This window comes from Magnolia sinica, chromosome 12, assembly GCF_029962835.1.
Source record: "Magnolia sinica isolate HGM2019 chromosome 12, MsV1, whole genome shotgun sequence".
Taxonomy (NCBI): Eukaryota; Viridiplantae; Streptophyta; class Magnoliopsida; order Magnoliales; family Magnoliaceae; genus Magnolia; species Magnolia sinica.
The window spans coordinates 46,179,700-46,190,952 of NC_080584.1; the positions used below are offsets into that span (position 1 = coordinate 46,179,700).

The following is an 11,253-nucleotide window of genomic DNA, read 5'->3' on the forward strand; positions in this document are numbered from 1 at the left end:
ATGACTTCTTCTTTTGAACAGATGACCAAATTCTACGTTGTGTTCGTAGGAAGACAACCAGGAATATATTACACATGAGATGAATGCAAGGTCCAAGTTAAGGGTTACAACCATGCTCGGTTCATGTCATACAAGTATGCAGAGGAAGCATTTCTTACGTGGAGCGCATTCATAGGTGATGTCGTTCCGAATTAGGTAGGCATTGACGTTGACGAGGCATTCGGTTACTACTTCACAACTGATATGCTTGCTCCCATGATACCAGCAACACCACATACAGCCAACCCTGGGAACTCAATTGGCTGTAGTGACTTTAATCATGATTTGATGCTGGTTTTGTTTATTATTTTTGGCATTACTATTATGGTTATGGTTTTTCAGCTAATGATCCTTTATCGTTGATGTTTCTAGTCGATAGATGCATCATAGTACTATTACAGTAGTGGTCAAATAGTTGATCTATGTATTGTAAATCCATGGGTCGTTTGTAATTTTGGACAAGTTTATGTTTATGTTTTTTGGTTTTGTTTAGGCAATATGCACATGAATATTGTTGTTTAACTGTCCCTAGGACGTTTGTAATTTTGGACAAGTTTATGTTTATGTTTTTTGGTTTTGTTTAGGCAATATGCACATGAACATTGTTGTTTAACTGTCCCTAGGACGTCGTTGCGGTGGATCCCATGTTGTGGGACCACTTTCATGTATGTTCCTTACATCCACAGCATCCATCCAGGTTTTTTTTTTTTTTTTAGCCACCCCCACTAGGGATCGATACCAAGACCTTGAAGTGTTGAAACGAGGTATCTCCACTCAGTCTGCCAGTTGAGCTATGGGTCTGTCTCATTTTATGGCAGGATAGTAAAAATGAAGCTGATCGTAATTTGATATTGACCACACCGCAAGAAACAGTGGTGACTGATAGTTTCGGTGGTCTACAAGGGATTGTATGAGAAGAGTCGGTGGACCCACAGTTTGGTACGACAGCTTTGCCATTGTCGGGCTTAGATGCTGGTTTGGTAAATGAGTGAAGTGGTTGTTAGAGAGCATTTCATATAAGCCGCTAATCAGACGGGTCCACCAACTTTGGAGATCGCATGCCATTGGTCCATTACATTATTTACTATCGAACATCTTCGTAATAGATAAACTGGATATAAAAATCAGCTTGATCAAAAACTTTCATGGCCCACAAGAATCATTTGATGGTGGGCATAATGTTGTTCACTTGAGGTTTGGATTTTTTTATTCTTTCTGGGGCTCATGCTCTAAAATGGGCTAAAGGGATGGACAGTGAATATAAAACACAATCACGGTGGGCCCCAAAGTCACAGATCCACCCAGCCAAGTGGTTCCCTAGATCCACCGAATCCGCATCCAAAAGAAGAATCATGTGGGTCCCTGATAGGTGTGTCTCTGCCACTTTTGGTGGTCCTGCACGTGTGTCAGTGGAGACATTTTCTTAGCTGCTTTTCAAAAATGGGAAAGAGTTTCCACAAAAAGTATGATTTTCCAAACAGGAAAATTCATTATGATGGGAGGAGACATTTCATCCAAAAGTACACAGGGATGTAATAAATGCTCTGAGAATATGCATTTACCACATCCCCATCCCAGGAAACCAAACAAACCCTTAATATCCAAAAAGCAAGCTTTCATTACCAGTGTAGAAAAAAAATGCAAAATAACATTGGTAATTAATCATAATTCATTTATATACCTTTATATGAAAATAATTGAAAAAAAAATAAAAATAAAAGAAATCTAGATCTAACCAACCGTGTAATAAATCAATATCTGGCGTCAAATCCTACTCCCTATTACCCATCACCTTATGGATTCAGGGGGCGATTTGATCTGGACTACCATATCTTCCCATATGATGAGAGAATATCAGACCCTAAGACTCCCGGCCAGGGCATTTTCACGGTGGACCCCAAAATCTAGGCCTGGATCTCTCACACGTGTTCCAAATTAGCACATGTGAAGTGATTCTCCTCTTTCATGTCCCATCTCTCCCTGGGAATATCTTCAGCACACCAAAATGATCTCGCGCGCCACGAGAACCTTTAGTTAGTGGCCCGAACCGCATGAAGACACTTAGACACAGTTAATCGATCCAAAGCGTCCATTAGGTTCAGTACACGTTTCATGGGGGACCCAGCTAAAGATAACACTGATCGGACTACTCTAATTCCTCCATCAAATGCCTATAAAATGGACGGTCAAGATCATTAATATAAAATAAGCCAATGGGTAATTTTAGCCATGTATTTGTGGGGTCCATCTTTAACCTCTTATATGGCAATCCTAACCATCCAATCCATGCCTTAGAAATGGACAACCCTCGGTCCATATTTTGTGCACTGGCCAGATTTTTCAGCAATGGCATGTCTATGGTGGGCCACACCTGATGACTGTTCAATACTGTACACATGGGTGCACTTTTGCCACGTGCCACATCAGCATCTGCCCATCTCACGTGAGCCACTAAACTGCCTGATATACTAATCCGCTTTCTCATCCATCCATTCCTTATGCACTACTAGCCATGCAGCGACCAGACCCTGATTTTTGCGCCCACCACATACGCTGGGGACAGCTAGATAACCAACATGGATCTCACATCTACCACATTGGCACGTGTAGGAACAGGGAGACGTGCCAACCTGTCACATATTCATACGTGGTAGACCTGAGCCGTGCATTAGGTTGACAAGCAGAGAGTCAGGCCGATCAGCTCATCAGGTGGGCTGCCACTACATAAAAGAATAAACATTTGAGAGAATTTCTAGGCTATATATACTGTGCATGTAGGTCATCTTGATTTTAAATGGATCATCTGCATTGTGGGCCCTACTTTATGCACGGCTCAAATGTCCCATGCACAGGCATGGTTGGCACGTGTGCCGAATGAGAAATATAATCCCAGAGGCTGAAGGGTACAAATGTCCAAAAGAAAATAAAATGGGGGTTCGATATCCTTCTTTCTGGAGTCTGGAGGCTGTGGGCTCAAATCTCATCCTTTTACTGAAAAAAGATTCACTCACCTTGAGCGACTTGGTCCGAGTCATGCCTAGGCACACTGAGTCGACCCAGTCAACTCTCTTCCCGAGTTTCAACTGAGTCATGAGCGAGTTTCCTTGTGAGTCAGCCCAAAATCTTGCTGAATCGACATAGCCAAGTTTCAAGTCGAGGATGAGTCACAGAGTTTTTGAACCATGGATAAACCAGGTTCATGTGTTGTAGCAGTATTGCCCATGAACAGCAGCACGGCTGTATCAGCCCCATGTTGGCCCGAAACAGCCAGATTTAGGGAACATGGGCCAGATTGGTGAAGAACCATACAAAATCGATCTTAAAAATGGATCAAACAGAAAATAACCAAAAACAAAAAAAAAAACAAAAACGATCTTCACACTGAAATTGTATAAATAAATAAATAAATAAAATAAAATAAAATAAATAAAAGAATTTCTACTCAGTAAAGCTCAGGAATCATAAGATCCTCAAACAAATCTTGCACAGTATACTCAGATTTTCAGTATTTACAAATGGGGTCATGGTTGGATGATCAAGACACCGGCCCATCACATTCAACTGTGGATGGACTTGCACCAAAAATCCCCTACAATACAGCAACACTACATTTCAAATATATGGCCTGCAGTTATGAAGAGAAATACTGCCATGGTCTGTATTCAATGGAAGAAAATGACCCAAGACTAACCACAAGGAAGACTCTTGGAACAGATCAAAGGGGTCTCGATTGCCAAACAACAGGCTCACTTGTAAGAACTGAGAAACTAAGTGCACAGCACTAACTCCGGCCGATAATCTTATAATTCCTCTAAAACAGAAAGGGAAATTGATTAATACAAACCTCCAAATAATTCGAAGTTCTAAAATGTTTATATAATAAATGTTTATATGTTAAAACTCCTTCCTACCCATCCGTTGACTAATCAAACCGTTTTCACTGAGTGTGAAAGAGAATTCTCTTTCATGGCTATTCTTCAAATCATAGAGTTCTCTTAAGACAAAATTGAGAACACAAACCCATAAGTTGTTCATATCGGTACAGTTCAACATCTCTGAAAATAATAATTCGAGTTATGGAAAGCCTGACGGAGAAGGTCCGTTGGTCTGCGGTGGTGGCGGCGGTGATCTGGGTCTTGCATACTCCGCAAAAATTACCCAACCATCTAAGAACTACATGAGAAGAAAATAAATATCAGAGATACAAAACATAAGATAAAATATAGAACGGTGGAAATAACCTTAGAGCACATTTGAAATCATGGATTCCAGGAGAAAAGAAAAGAAAAAGCAATGATGTTTCACCATCAGACGAAAATAATGGATATGGCTGTGTTTGATTTGAAAGGAGAACTCATGTGAAATCCCGTGTTCATTAGACAACTGTTACCTCGTTTCGCGTGTTAGAAAAAAGGAAATGTGAAAAAGCCTAACAATGACTGTGTGGAATCCATTTTTGTTAACAAATCAAATGGCAAAAAAAATGTCAAATCAAGGAAAACTATTTTCTTTTCCCATGGAATTCATGATCTCCAACAGGCCCTCCTTGGACTTTCCACAATATAAAAGACTGAAGCAGAGTGTGATCGTTTCAAAAGACTGGTAATGTGATGAAAACGAAAGCGGGGCCGCACTGCAGCTGAAAGGAAGTGGGCATTTCTGTTATTTTGTTGAAAATATGGTTTTCTTGTTTTGGAATTAACAAATCGACCCCAATTAATTGGGATAAAGACTCAATGATAATGACGGGCACTGACAAATCAATGTGTCTAGTAATTAGATAAATTCATGAGGAATTATAAGGTCCTGATGAATTAGGGTGCGTGTAGTACTCTGATGCACCTGGTACATACAAATGGGGCCTGTGATTTAGTGATCCAGACCGTTGGTTGAGACCCTAATGGATTGAGATTACCCCAAAATCTCCAGTCTGGACGAGATCCCAAACCTTCAATCAGCAGCCTGTAAAGAAAGACCTTCAAGGGCATGGAGAGAAGTCCAAAGATCCAATAGTCTCCCAATCTGGAGGATTTTTGGGGAATCTTCCATCAAAGGTGGGCCCCCAACAGAACAATGAAATGGATCAATGAACCATAAGCCACACTTCCACACACTTGGGCATTTGGACACTATACCCTGATGGTCATGGTACCCTATAGTTCCAACCAATTCAAGAGGTTCAAACCTTCCCGCAAAATCATATGCTGATTCTTATACAAAAAGAAGCAATCCAGAATTCCATCATCCCGATGTATGGTCTAAGATGCTCGGATTCGGCATGGATATTAGGGCTGCAACTTGGGTTTGGCTCAACCTGGACCCAATTGACCCAACCCAAATTTGCGTCAGGTTGGGTTGGGTTGTCAAGGTCCTTGGGTTGAGTTTGGGATGGAAAATGCCAACCCAAATTGGAATTGGGTTGGGTTGGGTTGGGTTGAGCAAATTCAGGTTGGGTTAGTAACAATCACATGTATTTGTGTTGGATCAGGTCCAGTCAGGTCGGGTTGTAGAGGAATTCAAGTTGGGTTCATGGTGGGCACCTCAGGTTGGAATTCGGGTAGGGTAAGGTTGTGGGTTGGGTCCTCTAGAGGTTCAGGTTGGGTTGGACTCAGGTTGACCCTCAACCCGCCCGGGTTGCACCCTTTGTGGACATGACACAAATGACTTCTGCAACTAAAATTGAAGAATTGAGCATGATATGATATGGACATGTTAATAGTTTTTAAGTATCTCGAAATCATAAAACATGGTGAGGGAAAAATAATCTAGAGACTGCTAGTCTTGAAGATAATCTTGAGGTGCCCACACAAGGAGAGATTGGCAGGTCAATTAGCGTGACATGCCAAATTTTCATGGTTTTATCAGGTGGGGGTGGGGGCGCAGCATGAATGTGCCTTGGACCAAAAATCAGGCTAGTCCATTCTTCAGGCAGAAAACACACCCATTTGAGATACAGTCATCAAATGGGCCATGTGCATGTTCATGGTGGTCAGCATCTCGCACACCAATGCCATGGAAATCACCTTGGAACTTCTCACTAATATTCTTTCATTCTAAATGTCCAGTCGGTAGGAGCCTAGTTGTGATGATGACTAACTTTTCATAATCTCGCACAGTGAAATTTATAACTTATGTAAATGCTAAGGGTGATGTTAGCTAACCTTTCCATCCATGCCCTTTATACCTTCGGCGGCGTCTTCTAGGGTTGCATATCTTACAAAACCGAAACCTTTAGAATATCCTGAAACCCGGTCTGTTACAACTCTAGCTGCAAATCAAAGAATCATATAAGAAATGGTATTCTCAAAGATGCAAATTTCTCAGTAATTCTAGAAGTGAAGCACGTACCATGGACAACTTGGCCAAATTTCGAAAAGGCTTCTCTAAGACCCTCTGATGTGGTACGTTTGCTCAGCCCTGTATATCAACATTTATTTAAAAGCAATAAAAAAATGAAGGTTAACATGGGGGTGTAAAATACCATTTCCCATGATTGAGAAATATTTAGGCATAGCATGTACAAACTCAACTGACTATTACAGTTAAGAAAGAAGGGATTTTTACTGCACAGAATTCCTCAGTAATTATAATTTTACTGCATAATTGATGGGGACATCACGCGCACTCACGCCGCCCCCTACGCACGTACGTACGTAGGAGGAGGACCCCACCATCGATCTGGCTTGATGACGACGTCCAGGGAGGGCCTCCTAGCTAGAAGTCAAGTTTTGGTTCAGAAAAGTGGCCCGATAGTCAAGAAAAACCCACCATGGGATCTCATGATCGTGGCCCACTCGTTGGATTAGTTTTATATTTTAGGTTTTGCTTATTGTTATTATTTAGAACATCGTGAACGCTTTAGATTTTTTTTTTTTGGTTTTTATTTTAGTTTACTTCATCGCTAAGTAATAGGTGTCACACATGGTACGAGTTTTTGGGTATAGGGTTCTCCCTATAAATAGGCACCCCTTGTAGTTCTTTTCATTGATTGAAGTTAATAAAAAATTTCTGCTTTATTTTTCTGCTCTCTTCGTGAGTTGTGGAAGAATTCAAAAGTGGGTGCGAAGCCCTCTCTTTTCGAAGGGCTAACTACCGTGGTGCGAAGCCACATCGATCCCAATTCACCCCCATCTTCCATCATCTTTTTTTCCATCTTCCCCCACCATCCGTACTTCGAATTTGTCCTTTTGTTGCATCAGATTTCTTCATTACAGCAGGTTTCCAGATTTCGGCCCACGGGCGAGCTGAAACTTTGACGGAGTACCACGCACAAACCGTACATCGGTTCGAGCTGAGATTTGGGAGTTTTGGAGTCCATCCCTGGCCGACCAGAGCCAAGGTAGCATTTTTCTAAATAGTGGGCCTCATACAAGTGCAACCGGGATCACATGCACGTCCGTTTGGGCCATTGTTGCTGTCCATACGCGGGATCATCTTTCGGCTCAGGTTTTTATCCTCTCATAGCCGTTTTTCATGAATCTTAACCCTAGATTACATGATCCCTAATTGATTTGCCCCTTTTTATCACCTTAGGGTTCCTTGAATTGAAATTAGGGAATCCTTTGGATTAGGGACTGATTTTTATGCATGAGTTGTTGATTTTATTTCCCTTTGACATCGTTTGATTTATAATTTTTATTGGCCCAGTCCTAGCCTGTGTCGGCTTGGACCTGCATAGATTCCCCTTTTTAATTGAATGTTTGGATTTTCATGTGGGACATGGAATTTGTGTGATTGTTTCTGAATTGGAAGGATCTAAGCCTGAAATCTTGCATATCATATTTAATTTTCCATGTCCTGCATCAATAATGCCTCTGGTAATCAGAATTTGTCCGGTGCCTTTCTGTGGGGAGAAATTACCAAAATACCCTCATTTTCTTTTTTCTTGTTTAACAAGTGGTAAAGTTGAGAATTGTGGGGGCCACGTGGTATGTGCGCCACACCCAACCCATCCATAATATGCAACCCAACATGACGATTAGACGAACCAAAAATCTGGCCGGTCAAATAATCAGACGAGCTAAATGCGAATTTAGATTTGTTTGGCTGGTGTACATTGTTTTTCATTGTGTGCCCAACTCCTTGTTGGATCAGCCATATTTTTATGTTCAGTTGATCATCATGGTAGGGTGCATCTGTTAGACAAGTTGGATGTCATACATAAACCACCTGGGCCCAATAATTATTGAATTTACCACTTTTTAAAGAAGAAAATAAAGAAGGCAATTTGAACATTTCACCTCTCCAAAAGCACATCGAGGGAATTTTGATTCTTGGAGGCATTTTTTGGTAAAATTAGAAATAGTCAGGAATTTTGCAGTAAAAATCCCCAAAAATAACCATTTTGCTTACTACTTAGTAAATCATTAACCCAACCCATAAGCATGAAATCAGATAATCATAATAAGTTTTGTTTTCTTCTTGGTAAGAATGTATCAGTTTCACCCATGTTGCCATGGCAATCCAGTCCAGTCAAAGGTGACTAATTCTACTAACTAGCAGATGTTCTGGTCAGGGACTCTAGGTTAGGATAGCCTGGTCTGGTTCTCAGTTTATACAAGGAGGGCTCATTGATCAGTAATCCAGACAGGAGATAATGGGTCACAGAGTGAATCAATCATGCCCTTAACATCAGCCAAATAGGAATATCCAGGCCAGCCAATATTTCACCCTTTCTTTCATTTGAATGTTGACCATGCTGTATTTCTTTTCCCGGTCATCTATTTGCATGGTACCAATGGAAGGGTTAATACTGTCCTATCAGAGTTACAGCTGCAATTGACCCAACCCGAGTGCCGTTTGGATTGATTTCCATTGTCAAGGTCCTAGGGTCAGGTTTGTGTTGAAAAATGCCAAACCCGATTTGAATTCAAGTTGGGTTTGCCGAGCAAATTTGGGTTGGGTTGCGTTAGGTTAGGTTGGGAATAATCATGTGGATTTGGGTTGGGTCAGGTTAGGTTGGGTCAAGTATAGAGGACTTTGGGGTTGGGTACAGCCTAACAGGTTGGAATTCAGGTTGGGTTGGGTTGCGGGTTTGTCCTCTTGAGGTCGGGTTGGGCTCTGGTCAAACCTCAACCTGACCCAAACTGCCCAAGTTGAACCTCAACCCAACCCAACCAGACACTTTTTTTCGTTTGAATGTCGACCATTGCTGTATTTCTTTTACTGGTCATCCATTTGAAAGGTACCAATGGAAGGGTTAATACTGTCTTGTCAGAGTTGCAGCTGCAATTGAACCAACCCAAGTGCGGTTCAGATTGATTTCCGTTGTCAAGGTCCTCTGGTCAGGTTTGTGTTGGAAAGTGCCAACCTGATTTGAATTCATGTTGGGTTCGTTGAGCAAATTCGGGTTGGGTCAGGTTAGGTTGGGAATGATCACGTGGATTTGGGTCGGGTCAGTTCGGGTTGGGTCGAGTACAGAGGACTTCAGGGTCGGGTATAGCCTAACAGGTTGGAATTCAGGTTGGGTTGGGTTGCGGGTTCGTCCTCTTGAGGTCAGGTTGGGCTGTGGTCGAACCTCAACCCGACCCAAACCGCCCGAGTTGCACCTCCAGTCAGAGTGCTTCTTGGGGCATCGGCCATCCATTGTGGGGCACAATTAGGTGATTTGAGAAAGATAAAAGTACATTTTTCCCCTCTTCCATTGTTCGAGTTATAGGTAACCAAAACCCCAGAGTCTATCATTGCCTCATTAGAGAATTCCAAACTGAAAATAGATGGATTCGCTTCTAAGAAGATGCAATATCGCGACGAACATCTACCATCAATATCCTCCCCAACTAGCAAACAAATGAATGCAGTTTACTTGACAAGTAAACTTCACCATTCATTAGATTCTTCAGATCTCTTGATGCCATCAGCTCCAAATTAAGGGAGGACTTTGCAGAAGGCATGTAAAGAAAGATTTGCAGATCTTATCAGCATGCTTGATTGGTAGAGCACAGATTGGATTCCTAGACATTTCCAAGTATCAATACTATAAAAAGAAATTAGAAGGAGATTAATCAAAGGAGCGAAGAGGATCCTCACAGGATATGTTTCAAGGCTCTGCCCATGTGTAAAATCCAGGCCATTCATTGGATCAGGCATACATACCCCAGCCCAAAATCAGGCTGGTCTACTCCTATGCAGGCAACGCATATGTATGAACAAAAAGGACTAATAAATAACCACTTGTCTATATGCAACATACAAAACACAGCCACCTAATGGATGAACCAGCCTGATTTTTGAGCCAGGGAAATCCTTAGTAGCAAGATTACTGGCATGTGCAGAAAATGCTTTTCAAGTATAGGTTTTTTGTTTGTGTTTATATATCATGATTTGAGCCTTATCCTAGTTAATTGGGGTCAGCTACACCAATCCTGTTCAACCTATCAGTTAGACCATATGTCATCAATTCATTTCTTACTACCTCCATCCACGTCCTATTGAGCCTTCCCCTGCTCTTTTAGAGCCTTCAACTTGTACCAACTCAACCCTTTCAACTGGCACAGTTCTTGGACTTCGTTGTGCATGACCAAACCACCCAAGTTTACTTTCCCTCATCTTTTTACCTATTGATGCTGCTCCTAAGTTCTCTCGAATGCATTTGTTTTTTTAATTATATCCTTCCTTGTCATGCCACTCACCCATCTCAACATCTTCATTTCAGCTACACTCATCCAATGAACATACTGTTCCTTAACTGCCCAACATTCTGCCCCATAAAGCATGCCTGGTCTTACAGCTATTCTATCAAATTCCATTTCAGTTTGAGTGCTACATGATGATCATATAAAACTCCAGAGGCACACCAGCTTGAAGTCTATGGGTAACATCCTTCTCAATCTCTTCACTCTCACGAATCTGATAATTCCACAACCCCATCCCCAAATTCTCTCCTACTCCCTCTCACGCTTTGGGCAAGTGCAACAAGGTAGACGCAACACAATCAAAATGATCATAAATCTGAAATTGTACATACCAGATTCAAAGACCAACTTGTTACAAACTCAACAATTAGGCCATACAATTGAGAAATACCACGGATGGAGGTGTGGGAGCCTAGCAACTAACGGTATCAGAAAATCAAGCAACACATGTTAAAGAGCCATTTCACTCAAAATGATCATCACCCACCATAGAGAGAGGCTGTGGCATTTATAAGCCCCAGACCAGTCCTTACTGTTTGGCTCCATGGAATACTAAACAGATGTGAAACTATTTCCTGGA

General features: G+C 41.6%; 1 protein-coding gene and 1 long non-coding RNA gene across 2 annotated transcripts; both read right to left on the reverse strand.

The window, feature by feature from the left end:
- Positions 1–3,890: 3,890 nt before the first annotated feature.
- LOC131220034 (organelle RRM domain-containing protein 2, mitochondrial-like) lies at positions 3,891–6,530 on the reverse strand. Its single transcript, XM_058215012.1, has 4 exons — positions 6,521–6,530; positions 6,388–6,456; positions 6,201–6,307; positions 3,891–4,212 (listed from the first exon to the last, which is right to left on the reverse strand). The coding sequence occupies exons 1-4, from the start codon at positions 6,528–6,530 to the stop codon at positions 4,114–4,116; spliced, it is 285 nt and encodes a 94-aa protein (XP_058070995.1). The 3' UTR covers positions 3,891–4,113.
- Positions 6,531–8,710: 2,180 nt separating this feature from the next.
- LOC131221306 (uncharacterized) lies at positions 8,711–10,403 on the reverse strand. The gene is made up of 2 exons (XR_009159185.1): positions 9,141–10,403; positions 8,711–9,109 (listed from the first exon to the last, which is right to left on the reverse strand). It is a non-coding gene; the product is annotated as an uncharacterized LOC131221306 (long non-coding RNA).
- Positions 10,404–11,253: the final 850 nt, after the last annotated feature.